Here is a 24,289-nt window from a genome sequence, read left to right on the forward strand (position 1 = left end):
CTTTATGTTGTCTGATTCATAAAGAAAAAATTAGCTAGCTAGGTTTATTGGATTTGCTGTCTCCCCGTCAACACTTTGTCAAAACAACCGTTTCCTTTGGTCGAGCAGCTCTCTTCTCAACTTCATCAAAAACCATCACTCTCTCATCAAAACACCATGGGTCTCTCATGAAAACACCATCTGTCATGAGATTAGGTCTATCTCTCAGAAGCCATGCCAACCCATTCCCTCTCTCATCTCCCCTCACCTGCAAACCAAAAAGGAAGAAGCTTGGAGTTTTGATTCTAAGCAAAATCACCACGAAGGTAATTCCCACCTCAACCAAAACTGTGCGGTTTAAGTTTAATTAACAAGCAGAAGCCCTGACCTTGTTGTTCTTGCGCAACCGACTTGAAGCCACTGAGCAGATCTCTCTCTCTTTCTCTTTTCTCTTCGTCACTCTCTATTAATGGTGCTCCGGCCACGAACCTGTCTGTAGTGAGCAATTTGATGGCGGATCTCTCATCAAAACACCATCTGTCATCAAAATATATCTCGATTAGGGCTCGACTGTACTCATCCATCACTGCAATCATCAATTAAGATTATACCCATCTGTACAATCGCTTAAGATTTCGATCTATTCATGGGTTCTTCGTACTAGGGAAAGATAGAAGAAAAATAGGTTTCAATCTAGACATCGAAATACTAGAGTTGAAACTAGGGTTCCATTTGTGGGTTCTTTGATTTGGGGATTTGGGGGTTTCTCGGCGATTCTTGGTGAGTTTAATTTCGATTTATTTTGGTCAAAAACTGTGTTTTGTTTGGTTTTTAATCTCAATTATAACCACATTTTGTTGGTTATTCATCAGCTTAGTAGCTTCAAAATCTCATCTTGCTTTGCTTATTTGCTTTCATTGATAGAAAGAATCTTACTTTGTTCTATGCCCAGCTAGTTTGCCTTATTTGCAGAGAATCTGCAGTAGACCATCTTCTCCAACCATTCCAAGGCCTCTGCATCACTACTTTCAACAATTGGTAATTGCAATTCAAATCCTCTTAGTATTGTCGTTGCTATTCTCCCCTGCAGTTCCCGCCAAGTCCAGTCGCTCAATCTCTGTATGTATTCCAAATGCCTCCATCTCTTTTCGGAAAGAAATTGCAGGTTATTTAGGCTTTCTCAGTTAAATTTTGTATGATTTTGTGTCTACTTTCTTTAGAAATTGTTCACTTCAATGGTAATATGTTGGTGATCTAGTGATGGCTACTGTTGATTAGGTTGAGTAATGAGATGCAGGTTCAATCGGAAATAGCTACTATTTATGTTTTTGAAGTTCAGTAGCTTTGTTGAATTATTGCTAGGTTTGTGCCTGTACATTATTGTAGAAACGGTTGCATGATATTGAATATCCTGAAAGCAAAATCTAACTTCAATATTCTGGGGGATCCTTTTTAAAGAACAACGAATGCGCCCCTCCAACTGATATGGCAACATGTGTTTTTTTAATTCTATCTCTTTGTAAAAAAAAAAGTGAATTTATTAAACTGGATAATTAAGTACAAAAGTTGTATAGGATTTCTCGCAAAAAGATTCTGGAGGACGATTGTTTTCTGAATGATTGATGCTTGATTACCATGAGTGCTCTGTCTTTCATCTCTCTCTCTCTCTCCCTCTACCTTATCTCCTTATCTTTGTTCATTCTCTTCCTGTGCATTGCAATTATTAAACCATCTGATGGTTTTTGGTACTTAGTTGTTGCTTAGGCGATATTATTACGCCCCTGAGTTGTTAATCTTGGGTGTTCACTATTAAAAAAGGCTGGTTTGGAAATTGACTACATGATCTATTAGTTACTTTCAATTCATCTTTATGTCGGCTGTATAAATATGAGTACTTGAGAAATTTTATTTATATGGAATTGAAGTTCACAGGCCAGGAATGAGAATATATAAAGAGAGCTTTCTTGGTCGTGATATCTGAGAACCTTATCTGTGAAATGATGGGATGTTACTCAACTTTGCAGGAAATAGGGTTAGGCTAGCAACTCATGCAAATTTCAAAGATTTTGTCCTTACTGCTGGGTTGGAGTTCTTTCCTTTAGGTGGAGATCCAAAAGTTCTTGCCGAATGTAAGTAAATATTTTTGAACTTTTTTCTTTTTGGATATCCTGCTTATATGATGAGTCTTTTTTTTTTTTTTTTGGTTCTGGTAATTTTGGTGATTGATAGGTTCTTATTTTCTTTTTAATGAAGGACAAGGTATTTACCAACTGTCTCGTTTGATCTATCAGACTTATTCATAGCGTGTAAAGTATTAACTTTCGCCTTGTTCTGCTTTATTGAGTAATTCTGGATGTATTTTGGTGCCGGAAATAAACTTGGATATGTTAGAATTGAAGATTCATGCTTTTTTGCCTGTATGTTCCTTCAAGAACACACAAATGTGCACCTAACTGTCTCAAAAGGCTTCAATCAATAGAGTCAGCGATGGGGGTGTTTATGCTAGAATTGGATGTGAGATTGAACCAAATATGTATAGGAGAATCTCAGTTTGCACCTTCTATGAGTTTCTCATTGAAGTTATTTTTTTACTAAGCACCTTCCATACAGCTCACCTCTGAAATGGATATCTACTTTACCGTCCAAATTCCAAGTGCTATCTTGGTAGTCTCTAACATAATTCTAGAAATTGCTGAGGATCACAAGCTTCACACATATGAATCTGTTAATGAAATATCTAATGATGGCTTTCCTGGGATTTTGAATTCTACAGTGAGCCACATGTAATGAATTCTTGATAAATAAAACTCAATGTTACAAATCTACTGGGATTTTGGAATATGCCATTCTTTATGGGGTGCTTAAAGTTTTTGTACTTAAAAAATTGCATTGGCTTGATGCTTGTCCTTCTATATCAATATTGAAAGGTTCTTTGTTTGGCTCCGTACACTTGTTTTTGGTTTGTCCATAAATGTAAGCTTTAATAATAGCTTTATATTATATATTTATAGATATGTTCAAGAATAAAGGTTTCTTGCCATCGGAACCTTCGGAAGTATCTATTCAGCGACAGCAAATAAAAGAAATAATATTTTCTTTACTTCCTGCGTGGAAAGAACCTTATCCTGATTCGAAAGTCCCGTTTAAAGCAGATGCAATAATTGCCAACCCACCAGCATATGGTTAGATTTCGTCATCTTATTTATTTATTTAATTACTTCTTGTGTTTTCAAGAAAACTAAGAGCTAATGGTATTTGTGGTTACTATAACCACTGAAATAATTGACCTTTTCTTCACATATTGATATTTTGCAAGTCAATTTGACATATTGGTTCCGTGGAAATGAACTAAAACTTTCTTTTGTGTGAGATCTGAGTAATATACAGTGGATCAAGAGAAAAAAATGGTAACAAACTGGAATTTAAATCAAAATTTGTACATATATCTATGAACTAAACTCTGCCAGAAATTATAGTGCTTTTATTCTCTTCAAATTACAACCTTTCCTTTGGAACCAAACTCCCTTCTTGCCTAATTAGCTCAATGTCTTGAACTTCTTTAAAAGGCTTCATGCTTATGTTCTATTGGAAAATAATAATAACCAAAAGATCTTTTATTTTATTTTTATGTGGTTTGAAATTATTTTGTGGACTCTTAATCTTTGCAAATTGTGGTCCAGGGCACTCTCATGTTGCTGAGGCACTAAAAATACCGATTCATATATTTTTCACAATGCCATGGACGTAAGTATTTCTAATTAACTATTATCTTGTTATTGCTTTAGACTTTCTGTGTCCATTGTTTGTTTTGGTGCTATGTGTTTCTTAAAGACACATAATGGATACCAGTATAGGGAATGTTCATCACATATATATAGCTTTTCTAAAGTTTGGTAAATTTTATTAATTTTATTCGTTATCCCTTCTCATTTCCAATGGGGACGTTTTCGGATTAAATACTCAAATACGTGCCTCATCCTAACAAAGGATAATTTTCCTCATTCTTTCATGACTCTATGTTCGTATGTAGCTTCCTATCTTCATATCAGATTTGTATATTTTATTTCTTGACAATATGCTTACTTTTTCTTAGGCCTACCAGTGAATTCCCTCACCCTCTATCCTGTGTCAAGCGACATATTGGATATAGAGTGAGTCTCATATCAAACTTAAATATCTTACTGATTTTGATTTGCATTGGTGCTTTTGTTGGCCAGTTCTTTATTTTGCTGTTGAACAATTTTTTCTTTTCTTTCAAGCTATCATATCTAATAGTTGATGCATTAATTTGGCTAGCAATTTGAGACATGATAAATGAGTTTAGGAAGAAAAAGCTGAAGCTGAGACATACCACATATTTAAGTGGATACTATAGTACTCCTGCTGACGTTCCCTATGGGTATATATGGAGTCCTCATCTTGTTCCCAAACCTAAAGGTCATATTTAAATCTCTTTCATTCAAATGAAAACTTTATGTATATGAATTGACATGATATTGGGTCATGGGGTTACTGGTACAATAAGTTGACTGATAAATGGTATACAGAGATTAAATTTGAGGTTTTTTTTTTCATATTGCGTCACAGTTTTCTTCAATGCACTGTGCACTAGGTACTGAGGGACTAACAATTGCTAATATCTATTGAGTTGTCAATCTTCTGTTCCTCATCATTCCATGAGTTAAAGATCAGCCCGACTGTTCATATGTTCTGTTTTCCTGTTGGTAACCTAATTTGGCCATTATGAGTAGACTCCATAATCAGTGTCTACTAGGTCTCTCCTCTAGCTAGCTTCTGAATGTAAGAGCTAACGTCATTTATTGAATATCAAAGAGAGTCATAATTTGATGTCATATTGAGAAAGAGTGCAATAGTGTGTGTTCTGCCATTGCTCAGATTCTTGGTTATACTTAAAATCTGAAGATACATGATTTTCTAATAAACTGATTTCAGTGGGAGAGGAGAGGCAGTAGCCAATACACCCAAGCGGATATTGATCAAGTGCGAAATGAGTGGGGGAAGTTTGTTGTCAACACATGTGTACGAGTCATGAAGCAGCGCACTTGTTGCTGGTACATTTTAGATAAGGAAAGCATCTTTTTTGTGCTTCTCTGCTGGTACATTGTCATGCATCACGTGTGGCATGTTTTGGAACAATATATGTGTGGATCAGCTTTTTGTTGTCCCAGGTAGATGGGCATGCACTAGAATGCTCTTCTTGTGTAAAATGTTGGTTTCAATGATTGGGAAACGCACATTTTTTGCTTTTGAAGTTTAAAGTATTGGTTATATGAATCATTTGATGGTTTGCAATGTTTGTATTTGATAGAGTACTGTTCATTTGGTAAATGGACCAAATGAATGCACAATCTAATTCAGAAATTGGATGTTCAAATGATCACACAACAAATTAGATATAATGATCACTGCCTGTTGTCTGAATGGTTAAAAATGAGACAAAAATACATTGTAATCAATCATATCACACATTGGTTTTTAACGAATCAGTGTCTTCTGATTTACACTCAGACAACAGAATTAATTGAACTCTGTTGTCCTACAAGTTAATCACACAACATAATTAATTGAACTCTGTTGTCCTACAAGTTAATCACACAACATAACCAATTGAACTCTGTTGTCTTAAATTTAATCACACAACAGATATAGTCCAAGAACTGAAGTTGGAAGAGCAATCAGACAACAGACAAAATAAAAAAATGTTGTCTGATATGCATAACCTACAACAGCTTAAAACTGGCACTGTTGTCTGAAGACAGAGCCTTAACTGCTGCGCAGCTGCGCTTGGCATCTGCCGAGCTATCACACAATAGTTATAATATATACCTGTTGTCTGTGTGTTTATCACACAACTGTGTTCCACCGTTGTCTGATTTTTCATCAGACAACGGCTCACTCTACAACGGTGGGACTCCAAATCCCACAACGGTTTTCTGCCGTTGTCTGATAACATTTTTGGTGTAGTGTTTCCAGATCTTTTTACGGCTCGTCAATATCATTTTTCTAAAAGAAGTTATGACTGATTTAGTACAAGAAGGTCAGGCTGCGCGTGAATCTGAGGATGGACGGGAATTTATGTTTCGAAGCCCAAATCACACTGAGAAGCCCAAGGATGATTTTGTGCTTCATATTCCGACTTATGATGGACAAACGGCACGATATGAATGGTTGGAATAAGTCATCAAGTTGAAGAGCCAATAGGAAAACTCTACCTAAGCATGTGAACCCTAATTCTTGTAGGTTTTGGATTTCCTACACAACAAGAAAGATGAAGGCAACCTCTAAGCATATAAAAGGGGATCAATCTGCAGCAGCTCTCTCTCTCTCTCTCTCTCTCTCTCTCCCTCTCCCTCTCCCTCTCTCTCTCTCTTCCTCCCCTTCTTTAACTAATTTTGTTTATTCTATGTTTTGCTAGTTTTTATTAGTTAGGGGGCTGCTTGAAGCCCCTAGCTAGACATGAACTACAAGATGATTTGACCTTTGATGTTATTTTTTTTTAATCCAAGATGAGACTTTTGTTTACTACTTTTTCATTGATGAATGCTTGCTTGTATGCTTTGAGTGCACGCTTAATATGCATGTCAGGATTCTACCGCTTTGATTGTTTGATGCCTGTGTCAATAGTTGGACTCCTCGCTCCAACCTTCTAGAGAAGCAATTGTTAGTTCTCACTATCAAGTAAACTAAGTCCTAGGTTTAGCAAGGCGCTAAGTTTATTGTGATGCATAGTGATGTCTCAAACTCTTTTAGATCTTAATGATCTCTGCATGTTTAATCTAATAAGCGTACCTTTAGGTTGCATTGTTAAGGAATAGTCTAGGTGTAGAGCACTTCCTGCCTAGCGTACGAAGTAAGAAAGGGTAATAGGTTGTGTTCAAGAGTACCGAGCCAACCTGAGCATCTTCATCTAGATTAATTGAATTAAGATTGAACAAATTATCTTGTGTGTGATTGTCGGGAGGGGGGGGGGATGGATGCATCTTCCCTAACTATCTTTATCATATTGTTTTCAAACCATCTTAAAATCTGTTTTCTTTACTTTCTGTCCTCTATCTTTTCGTATTTGTTTAATATAGTAAATCAGTTCCAAAAATCGCCAAATTTTGTGTGCTGGACACCCTATGTGTCTAGTACTGTACTGTGAATTTTCATATTTTTCTGAATAGTTTAGGTTAGGTTTTTAATTAGATTTTTGACTGCTGTTCACTAGGAACAGTGGTCATTTTTGTGACATTGTTTTCAGTAGTTAGAACTTTAGTCTTCTACGGGAAAGACCCTTGTTTACCCTTGCTACAATTGACAATCTTAAGTGTGAATAAGGAAAATCAATAGCTTATAAATTTAGCTATCATCTATCCAAAATTGGGGGGATCTTGAGCGAGCATTCCATGACCGATTCCACAAGGCAGAGCATAACATACCGGTAGCTAAGTTGGCTAAATCATTTTAGACCACCAATGAGACCGCTCAAGAGTATATAGGGAGATTTAAACTCCTAAGAGCTAGATGCAAAGTGCAGTTACCAGAATCCGAGTTTGTAGAGATGGCAATGGCAGGGCTTGGCTTTGAGTTCAGGAAACAGTTCGAAGGTCTGACATTCAGAGATCTTTATGAACTTGAATCCAGAGTCATAAGATACGATGCAATTTTAAGAGAAAGACTTTCTTCAAAAGGCATATACTACACTAGTCAGGCCGTAGGCACGGCCCATATTGTGGAGTGGAGTAGCGATGAAGATATGGCCGAAATTAATTCAGCCAAGCTTAATGTGAAATGACCTTTTGTATGTAAGGCTTTAGAGAAAACGGAGTCAGCTGCACGTTCACTACACGACACTTATAGGGGGGGGGGGGGGATGGATGCATCTTCCCTAACTATCTTTATCATATTGTTTTCAAACCATCTTAAAATCTGTTTTCTTTACTTTCTGTCCTCTATCTTTTCGTATTTGTTTAATATAGTAAATCAGTTCCAAAAATCGCCAAATTTTGTGTGCTGGACACCCTATGTGTCTAGTACTGTACTGTGAATTTTCATATTTTTCTGAATAGTTTAGGTTAGGTTTTTAATTAGATTTTTGACTGCTGTTCACTAGGAACAGTGGTCATTTTTGTGACATTGTTTTCAGTAGTTAGAACTTTAGTCTTCTACGGGAAAGACCCTTGTTTACCCTTGCTACAATTGACAATCTTAAGTGTGAATAAGGAAAATCAATAGCTTATAAATTTAGCTATCATCTATCCAAAATTGGGGGGATCTTGAGCGAGCATTCCATGACCGATTCCACAAGGCAGAGCATAACATACCGGTAGCTAAGTTGGCTAAATCATTTTAGACCACCAATGAGACCGCTCAAGAGTATATAGGGAGATTTAAACTCCTAAGAGCTAGATGCAAAGCGCAGTTACCAGAATCCGAGTTTGTAGAGATGGCAATGGCAGGGCTTGGCTTTGAGTTCAGGAAACAGTTCGAAGGTCTGACATTCAGAGATCTTTATGAACTTGAATCCAGAGTCATAAGATACGATGCAATTTTAAGAGAAAGACTTTCTTCAAAAGGCATATACTACACTAGTCAGGCCGTAGGCACGGCCCATATTGTGGAATGGAGTAGCGATGAAGATATGGCCGAAATTAATTCAGCCAAGCTTAATGTGAAATGACCTTTTGTATGTAAGGCTTTAGAGAAAACGGAGTCAGCTGCACGTTCACTACACGACACTTATAAACCTCCACCACGCACGTATTTGTTTGACATTCGCAAGGCTGATTTGATCTTTGATCAACTTTTAGCCGCGAAGTTGATTAAATTATCTACTGGACATGTTTTACCATCTGTTGAACAAATGAAAGGAAGAATGTTTTGTAAATTTCATAATCCCCGGAAACATTCGACTAATAACTGTGTTATCTTTCGTGATGTTGTGAAAGACTTAATCAATCAAGGAAAGCTCAAGTTCCCTGACAAGTCAAGTTCGACAATGAAGGTGGATAGCGACCCTTTCCCAGCTGCCAAAGTGAATATGATTAGTGCTGGGATTTCCATGGCAGCCGACATGGGTGCAAAGCAGAAGGACCTCTCTATGACTGGAGGAGTGATGGTGGGTTCAATCAAGCTTTCTCCTTCTAAGTTAACAACTGCTCAAGCCCCAGTGGCTGCAGTGCTATGCGGAAGGTACCAGAAGGAGGTTGGTCCTGATAAAATTCTGCAACTAAAGACTCATGACAACGACAGAGTCAGGGAGAAGGGTAAGCTGCTTGATCAAGGGGTTTTTCAAAAGTCTCAGTCACAAGTGCAATGAGGTCAGAGAATACCTTCGGTCGCAGAACCAAGTTATTATAGAAGGTTTGGAGAAGAGCACGCTAAGAGAGAGAGACTAGTAGTCGCAAAAATTGAGCCAAAGCCTGTCCGTAGAAGGCTTTATTATGATGACCCTCCTTATGACAGCAGGAAGAAGGAAAGTTCTCTAATAAAACATGTTCAGACTGATCGAGAGAAAGGAAAATCTCCTGTGGTGTATGACCATACTAACCGCACTAGTTGGGCCAGCAGGAATTCTACTCCGAATAATGGAGGCATCGAGGGATACGATGAAAGGAGGCCACAGACATACAAGCCTTCGGTAACCCATGACAATAGGTGGTACGGCAGAGAGTCTACAGATCACCGCATTGAGCCTTTATCCAAAACCCAAAAACACCGGCAGCAACGGGAGCTTGCCTTGGCTAGAAGGTTGGCGTTGGCGAGAAAAGATCAAGGGGCACAAAAGAAACTTGAGGATAGAAGCAACACACAAAGGTTACTTGGATGGCGGGAGAGAGAGAATCGACAAAAGCCGCATGGTAGTCGTCATCAAACAAGGAAATTTGATTCAGGATCCACTTCTATGTCAACAACAACCCTAGAGCCACTTGCAGAGGACGAGAAGAAAGGAACCAGTTATGTTCCTACTACAGAGAAAGCTCCAGCAACTGCATCTGAAAAGCTACCCCCAGGAGTCAAGGGGAACTCTCAAGTTGAGAAGTTGAAAGTTGAAGTCCTGAGAAACAAGCTACCTCCTTTTTCCTCGAAGAGTTGGACTATCATGAAGGAGTACCACATGACACATTGGCCTTTATCTTTGTAAGGGCCGACAAGGGAAGAACTTGATACTTTGAAGGCGTTAACAGAAAACCCAGGGCTTGAGCCTTTGATGGTGCAAAGTACATCAAGTGCAGGATTGAAGATTTTGTATCAGGCACAATTAGATGGTGTGGAGTTGGTGCCAGACACTGTTGATTTACCAGTATCCCAGCCAGATCTCAAGTATCTCAAGGAGTACCACAAAATGTATTCGGTTATCAATACATATGGAGTAACTCCACAAGAGAGGAAGTTGTTGGTGTAGATGGGCGAACGCATTTGCTAATGAGAACTTGAATATGCTGTGGAGCTGGGCAAGGGAGATTCTGATTTTGAGTTGGAAGAGGAACTAGAAAACATGGACATAGACTGCAATGAAACTTATCAACAAACCAGTTCTCTTGTGTGCGATGGAAAAGCCAACCATGTACAGGCAGATGGAAAATTCCATATTGAAGAAGATCAGCCAATGATCGAGGTAGAAGAAGAACCAGAGTTTGAGAAGACAGCTGGTGTTAGCTATGAAGAAGACTTCATTATCCGTGATGAAGACCTCATTGGCCGCGGCGAAAGCTTCAATAGCGGCGACCATGGTGAAGACCTCACTGGCCACAGTGAAGGAGGTGAGGTGGATGAAGGAGTTGCATCGTCATCATCATAGAATCAGGTAATGTCATTGTCAACTGACAGAGGAAGGCCACAGTGAGCATGGTTTATGTTCTTCCCATGGACATTTTAGCGTAGCCTGACCAGCCGCAATCAATGGAAGGGGATGTTGAGGATACAGTTTTACCAAAAGTTCTTATTGAAGAGTAATCTCATGCTCAGTTCTCCAAAACAACTCAGGACATGGTCAAGCACATCAAACCATTGTATATCACTGCATGTTTTGAAGGATATCCAGTGTCTAAATTCCTACTTGATGGTGGTGCTGCGGTTAATGTTATTCCGATGACCGTAGTTTCAAAGTTGAAGAAAGGAGAGAAAGATATTCTACCTGTTGATCTGGTGGTGTATGATTTTTCTGGTAGCAAAAAGAAGACTATGGGAGTGATTCCATTGGAAATTATGGTTGGGAGCAAAAGCATCATTACTGGTTTCTATGTGATTAATGCTGATACCACCTATAATGCTATATTGGGCCGCGATTAGATCCATAAGCACATGTGCATCCCATCCACCCTTCATCAAATGCTTATATTCTGAAATGAAAATGAGGTTGAGATTGTGAGAGCTGATGATAAGCTGTTCAAGGCCACAAATAATGTCGTGGAGGCTGCATACTATGATGGGCAAAATTACTGGTGTTACCATGCGCAGGATGATTTCACTTGGCGCCGAGACTGTTTTGGAAGACTCGGAGAGTCCTGCCTTGGCTAAGCTTTTTGATTCAGTCCTTAATGAGTGATGCCAGAAAAGAAGAGGAGAGGATGGCCGCAGTTGAGAATTCCATGAGCAATGTGCTGGCCTATTGGCATAAGAGGGTTGCCCACTTGGGTGTGTCCATTAACTTAGTAGAGTTTTTGTCTGAAGATAGACATGAAGATGAGATCCAAATGGAACAGCTTGGCCCTGCTCCTGCCGAGTTAGAAGATACTCTAGCAGAGGTAGAAGATCCTAGAGAAGAAATCAATCTTGGTACTCCTGAATATCCGAAGCCACTCTTCATAAGCAAGCTGCTTTCCAGTGAGTTTAAGGAAAAGCTAGTAGCTTTACTTAGGGAATATAAAGATTGTTTTGCTTGGGATTATCATGAAATTCTTGGTTTAGACCGGAGCGTTGTAGAACATAAACTACCTTTGTATAATGATTGTAAATCACATAAACAGCCACCGCGGCGATTTTCTGTCGAGGTGCAGCTAGAAATAAAAAATGAGATAGAACGATTGCTTTATGCTGGCTTTATTCGTACTGCTAGGTATGTGGAATGGATATCTAATGTTGTACCAGTTAAAAAGAAGAATGGCAAAATTATAGTGTGCATTGAATTTCGAGATCTGAATGCGGGTACTCCTAAGGATTAATATCCCATGCCCATGGCTGATCTTCTTGTAGATGAAGCAGCACACCATGAAATTTTATCTTTCATGGATGGCCACACTGGGTACAATCAAATCTTTATAGTTGAAGAAGATGTGCACATGACAGCTTTCAGATGCCCCGGTGCACTTGGAACATATGAATGGGTTGTTATGCCATTCGACCTTAAAAATGCTGGGGCTACATACCAACGGGCCATGAACATGATCTTCCATGATCTTATTAGCCGAACAGTAGAAGTATACATAGATGATGTCGTCGTCAAGTCTGGCAAGAAAATGAATCACATTGCTGATTTAAGACAAGCATTCGAGAGGATGCGAGCTCATAAACTCAAGATGAACCCACAAAAATGTATTTTGGGGGTTTCAGCTGCAAATTTCTTGGGTTTTCTTGAGCATAAATTGGGGATTGAGGTGGACAAGAATAAAGAAAAATCCATCATCAGTGCACCACCTCCGACAAATAAGGAGTTGCAATCTTTTTTGGGTAAAGTTAACTTTTTGAGACGATTTATAGCAAATTCAGTAGGAAAGATCCAACCATTTTCGCCTCTCTTACGGTTAAGGAATGAGGAACAATTTGTTTGGAAGAAGGAGCACCAGCGCGCATTGGACGTCATTAAGCACTACCTTGCAAACCCACCAGTATTGGTACCTCCAGTTTGAGGCCGGCCGCTCAAGCTATACTTAGCTGTGGCTGAGAATTCAATTGGTAGCTTCTTAGCCCAAGATAACGATCAAGGGAAGGAACGAGTTGTATACTACCTGAGTCGAATTCTGAAGCCAGTAGAGGAAAGGTACACACCCCTGTTGAAAAGTTGTGTTTAGCATTGTACTTTTAAGCGATAAAGCTACGACATTACATGTTTCCGTCAGTAGTCCAGATTATATCAAAGACAGATTTGATTAAATACATGCTTACTCGGTCAATCATCCATGACCATATTGACAAATGGACTATGGCTCTTTCAGAGTTTATGTTTAAATACATGGCGCAAAAATCAGTCAAGGGACGAGCATTGGCCTACTTTTTAGCTCACCATCCGTCCACAGAAATGGAACTAACAGAAGAAGTTGAAATTGGAACCATTGACACAAAGCCTATGCAAAATAACTTTTGGACTATGCATTTTGATGGTTCCAGCACAGAGACTTCAGCCAAAGCTGGAGTTTTGATTGAATCTCCTGAAGGAGAAGTGTTCCAACTTGCCTTTCAACTGGATTTTTCTTGTACAAACAATCAAGCTAAATATGAGGCCCTGATCATTGGAATGGAGATGTTACAAGAGATGGGAGCTTGTCGTGTTTTCATACTTGGGGACTCACAATTGGTTATTAATCAGCTGATTAAGGAATTCAAATGAACAAGTTGGTCCTTGTTACCTTATTATGCATTAGCAGACCAGCTGGCTGAGGCTTTTGATAGGATTTCTTTCGTCCACATACTGCGGAAGGAAAACTCTGATGCCAACGAAATAGCACAACTCGCTTTTGGTATGAACTTGGGAAAAACTAAGACATGTCGAACTGTTAAGGTTTTGAGGATAACAATGCCTACCTTGCAAGATTGTGGCGTACCCGTGGAAATTTCTGTAATTACTGTGGATCTATCCGATTGGAGATATCCTATAATTCGGTTCCATGACAATCCTGAAGGTATACATGATCGTAAGATCAAATATTTAGCCGCGAACTTCATACTCTACAAGGATCAAGAGTATCGTAAAAGTGGTGATGACTTGCTTCTATTGTGCATCGGGGGACAAGACGCTCTTAAAGTTATGCGTGAAGTTCATCAGGGTATTTGTGGAGCTCATCAAGCTGGGATAAAAATACGTTGGTTAATTCATAGACATGGTTACTATTGGCCCACTATAATGAAGGATTGCATTGAATTTGCTCGTGGTTGCAAACAATGTCAAATCCATGGTTCACGTCAATGAGTACTGGCTGATTTATTGCATCCTATTGTTAAACCGTGGCCGTTCCATAGTTGGGCCATGGATATAATTGGGAAAATTCATCCCCCATCATCCAAGTAACATGTGTGGATCCTTGTCGCGACAGATTTCTTCACAAAATGGGTTGAGGCCAAGCCGTACACTTTTATCTCTAGTGAAATAGTGATTACCTTCATTAAACAAGAGATTGTACATCGGTTTGGCGTCCCAGAAAAAATTGTTGCGGATCGTGGATCCGTCTTTATCTCTGATGCTGTGCATAGTGCTGCCAAGGATTTGGGAATACAAATGATTCATTCTATTCCCTATTACCCCAAAGCAAATGGCCAGGCAGAAGCTTCCAACAAGGTGGTGATTAACGTACTAAAGTGAATGATAACAGAAAAACAGCGCGATTGGCATAATATTTTGTCTGAGACGCACTACAAGAAAATTGATTATTCACGACGCAAGATTTAAGGCGTGCATCAAATGCGTGCCGTGAGTGAGTATCATTTACAACGTGTATTCGTTGCACACCGTAAATCTTGAAAATTTTTGAAGAAAATTACGGCATGCTTGTAAAGAACGCCGTAAAATCACACTTTTATTAAAATTTACGGCGTTTTCCTGTTGCACACTGTGATTTCAGCTCACAAAAAAATTATCCCATTTATAAAATTGGCCCGTTACAAAACTGAGACTTCTCCGTCATCTCTCTCTCACTCTCCTCACAACGTACATTACTCCGGCCTCGTCTCCCATTCTCCGGCCTCCTCCACTCTCCCATTGCTCAGGCACTTCTGTAGACACCAAAAATTTAATGAAAATAAATTCATTAAATAATTCGGTCAACACTCAAAATTATGACCAAACAAATTTAGTCGGCATGTGGGTCCCACAAAATGTTCACGTGGCTTGTGAGTTAGCAAAATCACGCAAACTCAGAGAATGACACTTGGCAACACATGAAAGGCCCGACGGCAATAAATGAATTTGCTCCGGCTAAATCAATTGATATTAAAGCGGATCAATCAAATTAAATCAATTGATTCCGAGCCAAATCAAGTATTAAATCTCGTCTGCTGATTAGACATCAATTTATTTAAATTGATCAAGACGACAATCAGTCATCCAATTAATTGGCTAAATTTCTTAATAGTCATAATTAAATCGGTTAACCAAAACGGATTGATTTAATTGTGATATTAACGAAATACAATTAAAATCAGCCATCAAATTAATTGGTTAATTCCTTAATAGTCGTGATTAAATCAGTTAATTAAGACTGATTAATTTGATTACGTAATTAAGGAAAATACAATTACTTACGTGTCATCAAGGCATTCCAAATTGAGGGAGACGCCGACACTATAAATACCCCCTCTCAAATCAAGAGAAGGACTTCAGCCAAAAATAGAGAAGAAGATACTCTCAAAATTTCTGAAGACCCCCAAGCTCGTGTGAAGAACCATCAAGCTGCCAAATAGCCGGTTCCTCACCAACCTCAAGAGTTAAAGCGTTCGTCACGTGTCAACTCTTGTGACCACCGTCCAACTCAAGATCAAGCGTCAAGCCCTTGAGTGAAATTCATCGTCGGAGATCGAATCAGAGGATTACCAAAGATTGTAACCCGCATTTAAATTAATAAAATTATTATTTTGTACACGTGTCTGTATCTTGTTTGCTTTCAGATTTTCGTGTTTACAAATTGGCACGCCCAGTGGGACCTCTTTGCCTCTCATCTCCTTCTCCGTAAGACGATTCCAAACAAATCCGTTCGAGCAATGGCTTCCAAGAACATTCAAGTCATCCCGAAGAACAAATCCAAGACAACGACCTCGAAATCGAGCAGCAGCTCATCTGGTCACGTCACTCGAAGCATGGCGAAGATTCAGCCTACAACATTTGTGGCTTTGCCATCTAAGCCTCGCCAACCAATCATCACCCTAGAAAGTCTAGGGGCAGGGAAGCATGTCCCTCGAAGTGAAGAGAGACAAGCTCCAAACACAAAACCAAGGGAACGATCATTCTCACCTGCCTCAGATGATCACTCAAGCACCGGATCATACCATGGAAGTCCTAATGCTGAAGAAAAGAACACTTCTGAGATGCAGTTAGACGGTGCGTCTCACCCCCTAGCAATGCAAGTCATGATGACTGGGGCGACCACGCTAGAAGAGCAGGTAGCTAATCTGATGGAGGCGGTTCAAAAGCTCACCAATACCGTCGAAGAAAAAGATATGCAGATTGCTCAACTTTGGAGCAGGCTCGAGAAACAAAATGATGAGGATTCTGCTAAGGTTCCATACAAGGATGACAAAGACAAACAGGAGGAAACTTCAAAGACAAATGACAAAGATAGTGAAAGTCCACTTGGTTCTTTGTCCGTCCAGCAGCTGCAAGACATGATCAACAACTCCATTAGAGCTCAATATGGAGGTACCTCTCGTGATTCTCTCACATACTCCAAGCCATACACAAAAAGAGTGGATAGCTTGAGGATGCCATATGGGTACCAACCGCCCAAGTTTCAGCAATTCGAGGGGAAGGGTAATCCAAAACAACATATTGCCCACTTTGTCGAGACTTGCAACAATGAAGGAACGGAGGGAGATCATCTTGTTAAGCAGTTTGTACGTTCATTAAAAGGTAACGCCTTCGAATGGTACACTGATCTGGAGCCTGAGTCAATCGACAGTTGGGATCAGATGGAGCGTGAGTTCCTGAATCGTTTCTATAGTACAAGACGTACAGTGAGCATGATGGAACTTACTAGCGCCAAGCAATGGAAGGATGAACGCGCAATTGATTACATCAACAGGTGGCGTTCGTTGAGTCTCGATTGCAAAGATCGACTGTCAGAAGTATCTGCGGTGGAAATGTGCATCCAAGGTATGCACTTTGATTTGCTATATATTTTACAGGGAATCAAGCCCCGTACGTTTGAAGAGCTGGCTACGCGAGCACACGACATGGAGTTGAGTATAGCTAGACATAAAGGGAAGAAGGAGTCAATTGTTGACCAAAGAAAAGACAAGGTCTTCGGAAGCAAGTTTGACAAGGCACCGAAGAAACCTACAAAAGAATCGATGGCCGTCAACATTGCCCCAGTCAAAATCTCGACACGAGAAAAGGAGGCTAAGAAAGCTGAGCCAACTCGCACCTACGACAGAACAAAGCGTTCGTTGAAGGAATGACAAAAAAAGACATATCCTTTCCCAGATTCCGACGTGGCAGGCATGTTGGAAGATTTACTTGAGAAGAAGGTGATAGAGCTCCCAGAATGCAAGCGGCTCGAGGAAATGCATCGTGTCAAGGACCCGAAATATTGCAAGTATCATCGGCTCGTTAGTCACCCAGTGGAGAAATGCTTTGTTCTGAAAGATTTAATAATGAATCTCGCCAAGCAAGGAAGGATCGAGTTGGATGTCGACGATGTTGCTGAGGTAAACTGCACTACCATCGTGTTTGGGTCATTCGAGCCTGCCCCATTGCCTTCTCTTCCAATGAAAGCACCATATCAGCTCTCGAGGAAGCCATGCACGAAGTCAAAGTTGGAGAAAGTCAAGCCAATCCAGCAAGAGAGCCTCGCGCCTGTTGCTACTCCTAAAGTTGACTCAGTTGTTGATGACGAGGGATGGATACTTGTCACTCGGAAGAAGGCACGCAAGAGCTCATCGCCATGTGTACCTATCATTCAAGCAAAATACAAGCAGTCACAAGGAAATCGTCAATGTCTCGAGAAAGGTAAGACAAGATTTGTCAAGGAAAGGGGCAATCCTTTTGTTCGAAGACCCCATGGTGTGGCTTCGTCAATAAGAGCCTTTCCCAAGAAAGGCAACAAACAAGAAGAAGTGAGAACTACCCACATGACCACAAGCTACGAATCTGGTTCGAAGGATTCTGCCAAGGCTGAGTCAAGCACAGTCAATACTAACCAAACGTCAAAGGAGAATGAGGTGTTGAAGCAGCTAGAAGACCTACCATTTCACTTTAGCATCCCTGATCTACTACAACTACCAAAATCGACAAGAGGTGCTTTGGTACAGGTGTTGATTGACATGGGCAAGAACTCCACAAACATTAACAAGGTGAAACCGAAGGAATGCGTCACGTGTGTTGCAGATTGTGATGCCATCCACTTTACGGATGAAGACCTTCAGTTAGGCTCTAAGCCGCATAATAGACCTCTCTTCGTGTCAGGGTATGTGCGAGATCAAAAGATAAACCGCATGATTGTAGACGGAGGGTCTGCTGTAAACATTATGCCTAGGTCGACCATGAAGCAGCTTGGCATCAATGTAGAAGAGTTGTCTCGAAGCCGTCTCATGATTCAAGGCTTCAACCAAGGGGGGCAAAGAGCCATAGGCATGATCAGAGTAGACATGACAATTGGAGAAATGAAGTCGAACACTTTGTTTCACGTGATTGATGCGAAGACCTCCTACAATTTATTGTTGGGGCGACCATGGGTTCACGAAAATGGTGTCATTCCCTCCACTCTTCATCAATGCTTCAAGTTCTATGATGGCGGAGTAAAAACAGTAGTAGGTGATACTAAACCATTCACTGAAGCTGAATCTTTGCGGATTCTAAGTTCTACATGGATGATGAAACAATAAAGGAAGTTCTCCCAGTTGGAGTACCCTCTACAGGGAAGACTGCAGAGGTGCGTAATAAGGAAGTGGAATCCAACATGGCAAGAAATTCCACTGAGGAACCACATAAAGTTTCGTCGGAAACTAAAGTGACAGCTTCAAAGAACAAAATCAGCTCCTCTGCTCCAGTTCTTCGTTACGTGCCAAGGTCTAGGCGAAAAGAAGGGGAATCTCCTTTTGTAGAGGCAAATGAGCAAGAACGTCCGCGAAAGCTAGATGAGAAGGACGTAGAATTGCTAAAAGAAACATCAACCATACCGTTGACGAAGTTGAACAACGCAACACCCACCAAGCAGCTGCTAAAGGGATTTGTCAAACCGATTCAAGGTAAGACAGAACATGGTACCCTTCCTGAGAAAAGAACAAAGGAAGGATTTGACCCTAACGCTTACAAGCTGCTAGCAAAGGCTGGATATGACTTCGGATCGTCAAGCAAGGAAGGTGATCAAGTCATCCTTGGTAAGAAGGTGCATGAGCTTAATGAATCTCAAAGGAGGTTGAGAGAGCAAGGATGCACAACTGACCCTGCCAAGGCAGGTCTTGGTTTTGTACCAGGCAAACCAATCAAAATATCAGGAAGAAGAAAAGTTGCAAAGGCAAGCACTCAACACATTAGTGTCGAAGTAATAGAAGAAGAGACTCGGGAATCTAAATCCACCTCTCGCATTTCTGCACTTGATCGTATTCGTCCTAATTCTCAAGCTGCGGTGCCTGAACAAGTTGATGAGTTGGCGCCTCGAGTTTCTGTATTTGATCGTGTTGATACGTCAACAAGCCGAGTCTCAGTTTTCAACCGCATCACCCAAACGACCACTTGAGCTTCCGTGTTCAATAGGTTGTCATCTTCCGATGAAGGAAATAAGAAATCTGAGTCAGTCCCTCGAAAGTCAGCATTTGAGAGGATACAAGCACCCAAAGAGCAGCAAAGGCGAAAGAGAAAGGAGATTGACAACCAAGGAAACAACAAAGAGATCCGAAGTCTCATTCCGTCACGCATGAAGCGACGCTCTATGTTAGAGGTGAGCTCAAGCGAACAACTCAAAGTGAAGGAGCACACCATCATACTCACTGGCCAAGTCGGAACTAGTAATGTTGATGGCAATGATGAAGATGAGATTGTACAGTCTGCCTATCATATCACGGTAGCAGAAGCAGAGGCTTTTGAAGAAGATGACCATGATCATTCCGAGGATGAAGTAGATGAAGCTCCTCCAGAACTCGAAGACGGGGCAAGCTACTGTCGACGAGCTTAAAGAGCTCAATTTGGGAACTGAAGAAGATCCAAGACCTATCTTCGTGAGCGCTTCACTAAGTCCCGAAGAAGAAAAGGAATACTATGATCTTCTGCTTGAGTATAAAGACGTCTTTGCATGGACGTACAAAGAAATGCCTGGCCTTGACCCAAAAGTAGCGGTTCATCGTCTCGCAGTTAAGCCTGAGGCTCGACCGATCAAGCAAACGCAACGACGCTTTCGGACAGAACTCCTTCCTCAAATTGAAGCTGAAGTTGATAAGTTGATTGCTGCAGGTTTCATTAGAGAGGTTCAATATCCTAAGTGGATTGCAAACATTGTTCCTGTCAAGAAGAAGAACGGACAACTCCGTGTGTGCGTGGACTTCCGCGACTTAAATGACGCGTGTCCGAAAGATGACTTCCCTTTGCCCATCATTGAACTCATGGTGGATGCAACAACAGGGCATGAAGCTTTTTCCTTCATGGATGGGTCATCTGGGTACAATCAAATCAGGATGGCCTTAGAAGATGAAGAGCTTACTGCGTTCCGTACTCCCAAAGGCATTTATTGCTACAAAGTCATGCCATTCGGGTTGAAAAATGTTGGTGCAACATATCAACGTGCTATGTAGAAAATCTTTGGAGACATGCTTCACAAGTACGTGGAATGTTATGTCGACGATTTAGTGGTCAAGTCAAAAAGGAGGACGGATCACTTCCAAGACTTAAGAAGGGTGTTTGATAGACTGCGGAAGTACCAGCTCAAGATGAACCCCCTCAAATGTGCTTTTGGAGTTAGTTCAGGAAAGTTTCTTGGATTCATTGTGAAACACCGTGGCATTGAAGTGGACCAGTCAAAGATTAAGGCCATTCAAGACATGCCTGAGCCAAGAAATTTGCGTGAGTTAAAAAGTCTCCAAGGACGGCTTGCCTTTATTAGACGGTTTATATCAAACCTCGCAGGCCGTTGTCAGCCGTTTAGTCGACTTTTGAAGAAGGATGTGCCTTTTGTATGGGATGAAGCTTGCCATAACGCCTTTGAAAGCATAAAGAAGTATTTGGCAAACCCTCCAGTGTTAGGTGCACCCATTCCTGGGAAGCCTCTTATTCTCTACATTGCTGCTCAAGAGCGATCACTCTGAGCACTTCTAGCTCAAGAAAATGAAGCAAAGAAGGAGAGGGCGTTGTATTACTTGAGTCGAACTCTCACAGGACCGGAACTGAACTATCCACCGATAGAGAAAATCTGTCTCGCACTCGTCTTCGCCATCCAAAAGTTAAGACATTACATGCAAGCTTACACAGTGCATCTAGTGGCGCGAGCTGACCCAGTCAAGTTTGTTATGTCACAACCCGTCTTGACAGGGCGAATGGCAAAATGGGCACTACTCCTCAATCAGTATGAGATCATCTACATACAGGCCAAAGCGGTTAAAGGACAAGCATTGGCTGACTTCTTAGCGGATCATCCTATTCCTGCGGATTGGGAGATTTCAGATGAGTTGCCAGATGAAGAAGTCTTTAATACAGAGGTCCTCCCTGCTTGGCAAATGTTCTTCGATGGGTCTTCACGAGCAGATGGGGCAGGAGCTAGTGTGGTCTTTATTTCTCCATACAGGCAGATATTGCCTTACGCCTTTACTCTTGGTGAATTATGTTCCAATAATGTTGCTGAATACCAAGCGCTAATTGTGGGACTACAAACCGCAGCTGAAATGAAAATCTCAAATCTAGAGGTGTATGGAGACTCGAAGTTAGTAGTTGATCAATTATTAACTGTCTATGAAGTGAAGAAAGAGGATTTAGTACCTTATTTTCGGCTCGCCACACAACTCTTAAAGGGTTTTGATGTTGTCACACTAACGCATGTGCCAAGAAAAGAAAATCAAACAGCAGAGGCTTTGGCCAACTTAGCAGCAACTTTGGCATTATCAGAGGATGAGATCATACACCTTCCAATCTGCCAACGGTGGGTCGTACCAACAATCTCTGAGCTTTGGCATGAATACTCCAATGTTGTCTCTGTTTACGAGATTGATGTGGATGACTGGAGGTACCCGTTGATTGATTACCTTGAGCGAAATAAGTTGTCTGATGATCCAAAGCAACGCTTGGACATCAGACGAAGAGTATCACGCTTCTTCTACTATAAGGAGACTCTTTATCGACGATCATTCGATGGATTGCTTCTTAGATGTCTGGGGAAAGAGGAAGCTGCTAAGGCTATGGAGGAAGCTCATTCAGGAGTATGCGGAGCTCACCAGTCAGGTCCTAAGCTACATTTTCAAGTGAAGAGGATGGGTTACTATTGGCCCACTATGGTTAAAGATTGCATGGAGTATGCACAAAGGTGTCAGGCTTGCCAGTTTCATGCAAACTTCATCCATCAACCACCAGAGCCACTGCATCCAACGATTGCTTCCTACCCCATTCGATGTGTGGGGACTTGATGCTGTTGGGCCCATAACTCCGAAATCCTCCGCCAGTCACTCATACATTCTAGCGGCTACGGATTCCTTTTCAAAGTGGGCAGAGGCGGTACCGCTTAAAGAAATAAAGAAAGAAAATGTTGTAGACTTCATCAAAGGGAATATCATTCAACGATATGGTGTTCCTCGCTGCATCATCACAGACAATGCCAAGTACTTTTCCAATAGTGCCATGGAGAAACTCTGTGAGAAATATCACTTCAAGTTACACTTTTCTTCTATGTACAACGCCCCGGCAAATGGGTTGGCTGAAGCATTCAACAAGACATTGTGTAACATTTTGAAGAAAGTTGTCAGCAAAACAAAAAGGGATTGGCATGAAAGAATGGGCGAGGCGCTCTGGGCCTATAGAACGACATATCGAACTCCCACGAAAGCTACACCTTACTCCCTTGTATATGGTGTTGAAGCTGTCTTACCCTTGGAGAAACAGATTCCATCTCTGAGGATTGCTTTGCAAGAAGGACTGACTGATGAAGAGAACGTTAAGTTACGCCTTCAGGAGTTGGAAGCCTTAGATGAAAAGAGACTTGACGCGCAACAGCACTTGGAATGCTATCAAGCTCGAATGTCACGAGCTTTCAACAAAGGGGTTCGACCCAGATCCTTTCAAGTTGGTGATCTAGTGCTTGCTGTGCGCAGACCTATCATTATGACACACAAGACTGGTCCAAAGTTTCAGTCAAAGTGGGATGGACCTTATGTAGTTCGCGAAGTCTACACCAATGGAGCCTACAAAATTGTGGCTGAAGATGGCCTGAGGATTGGCCCCATAAATGGAAAGTTCTTGAAGAGATACTATGCTTGAAACGCATAAGAAGACGCTCCTAGCCAGCACGAGCCTAAACTGCACATGGTACCAAAAAAAAATAAAGAAAAAAAAAAAAAAAAACGTCCGTTGAGTTGAAAACCTGAAAGGGCGGCTCAAGCAAAAAAGGACAAAAAAAAAAAAAAAATTCACTTCATCCATAAACCCTTGAACTACGTGATGACTTGATTCCTTCATCAAAAGGATACGTAGGCAGCTTGGGAATAACAATCTCAAGTTCAGTCAAATCAAATAAAAATAAAGGGTTTGTTTACCATTCGTAAAGTAAATAAATAGAATGGTATTTTATTTCCTTAATAAGTTATGACTGTCGAGGTTTGACTTATTACAAGTAAAAAGAAAGTGAAAAAAATTATCATAGACTACGAAGTGGAGAACAACTCTTCACACCCAAGTCAAACCCTTGAAGCTATTGCGGTTGCTCTCAAAAATATCTTGCAATGATCTTGTAGTCTCAAGCTCTGCAGTGGTCACCTCAGGGGTCTCCTTGATTTGAGTCTTTTCTTGTTCTAGGTCGACAAGCTTCTTCTCCTGTAGTAGAAGTCTCTCGTCTAGTAAAGTCACTGTTTGCTCCAATTTTCGTTGCTCCTCTTTTAATTTCTCCAAAGATTTGAGTGCAGATTGACGATGATCAGAGTCAGCTTGACGAATTGAAGTGACCTTCGCAATTTCAGACTCTGTTTCAGCCAGACGTTGAATACGTGTGCCTGGAGTAGCCTTGCGTGAACAAGAAAGTCGTGCCAGGTTGTATTGGTCAGCACTAGTCAACAATCCTTCAACTTTTCCCCTTACGGATGAAGGATCAATCCCATAATGGCTAAGCTCAGCTGTCAGCTTGTCAAGTTCCCCCTTGCTGGAAAGAATGGTCTTGGAGGAGTGCTTCATTATCATATCTTCAATTTGTTCACAAACTGCAGTAGCAGCTTGTTGACGAATATCACGAAGTCTTTGGCTGGCATCTATAATAGCAGC

The 24,289-nt window shown here is 40.8% G+C and overlaps 3 protein-coding genes across 3 annotated transcripts; all 3 read left to right on the plus strand.

Moving 5' to 3' along the window:
* Positions 1-2,918: 2,918 nt before the first annotated feature.
* Positions 2,919-4,626, plus strand: LOC112199202 (sterol 3-beta-glucosyltransferase UGT80A2). Its single transcript, XM_024340249.2, has 4 exons — positions 2,919-3,161; positions 3,660-3,723; positions 4,073-4,130; positions 4,567-4,626. The coding sequence occupies exons 1-4, from the start codon at positions 2,993-2,995 to the stop codon at positions 4,624-4,626; spliced, it is 351 nt and encodes a 116-aa protein (XP_024196017.2). The 5' UTR covers positions 2,919-2,992.
* Positions 4,627-17,346: 12,720 nt separating this feature from the next.
* LOC112199206 lies at positions 17,347-18,729 on the plus strand. Its single transcript, XM_024340253.1, has one exon. It carries the CDS (start codon positions 17,347-17,349, stop codon positions 18,727-18,729), a length of 1,383 nt encoding a protein of 460 aa, XP_024196021.1.
* Positions 18,730-21,369: 2,640 nt separating this feature from the next.
* On the plus strand, positions 21,370-23,296 carry LOC112199214. The gene is made up of 2 exons (XM_024340262.1): positions 21,370-22,245; positions 22,328-23,296. The coding sequence occupies exons 1-2, from the start codon at positions 21,370-21,372 to the stop codon at positions 23,294-23,296; spliced, it is 1,845 nt and encodes a 614-aa protein (XP_024196030.1).
* The last annotated feature ends 993 nt before the right edge of the window (positions 23,297-24,289 follow it).

The sequence above is a fragment of the Rosa chinensis genome, chromosome 1, assembly GCF_002994745.2.
Source record: "Rosa chinensis cultivar Old Blush chromosome 1, RchiOBHm-V2, whole genome shotgun sequence".
Taxonomy (NCBI): Eukaryota; Viridiplantae; Streptophyta; class Magnoliopsida; order Rosales; family Rosaceae; genus Rosa; species Rosa chinensis.

What these genes read in the sequence shown, in the direction of transcription:
- LOC112199202 (XM_024340249.2), top strand. Translation starts at nt 2,993, where the DNA reads ATGTTCAAGAATAAAGGTTTCTTGCCATCGGAACCTTCGGAAGTATCT. An exon ending in TTTTTCACAATGCCATGGAC is followed by an intron (nt 3,724 to 4,072) that starts GTAAGTATTTCT and finishes ACTTTTTCTTAG; the next exon opens with GCCTACCAGTGAATTCCCTC. An exon ending in AGCGACATATTGGATATAGA is followed by an intron (nt 4,131 to 4,566) that starts GTGAGTCTCATA and finishes ATTGCGTCACAG; the next exon opens with TTTTCTTCAATGCACTGTGC.
- LOC112199206 (XM_024340253.1), top strand. Translation starts at nt 17,347, where the DNA reads ATGTTGGAAGATTTACTTGAGAAGAAGGTGATAGAGCTCCCAGAATGC.
- LOC112199214 (XM_024340262.1), top strand. Translation starts at nt 21,370, where the DNA reads ATGGCAAAATGGGCACTACTCCTCAATCAGTATGAGATCATCTACATA. An exon ending in TGGAGGAAGCTCATTCAGGA is followed by an intron (nt 22,246 to 22,327) that starts GTATGCGGAGCT and finishes CTATGGTTAAAG; the next exon opens with ATTGCATGGAGTATGCACAA.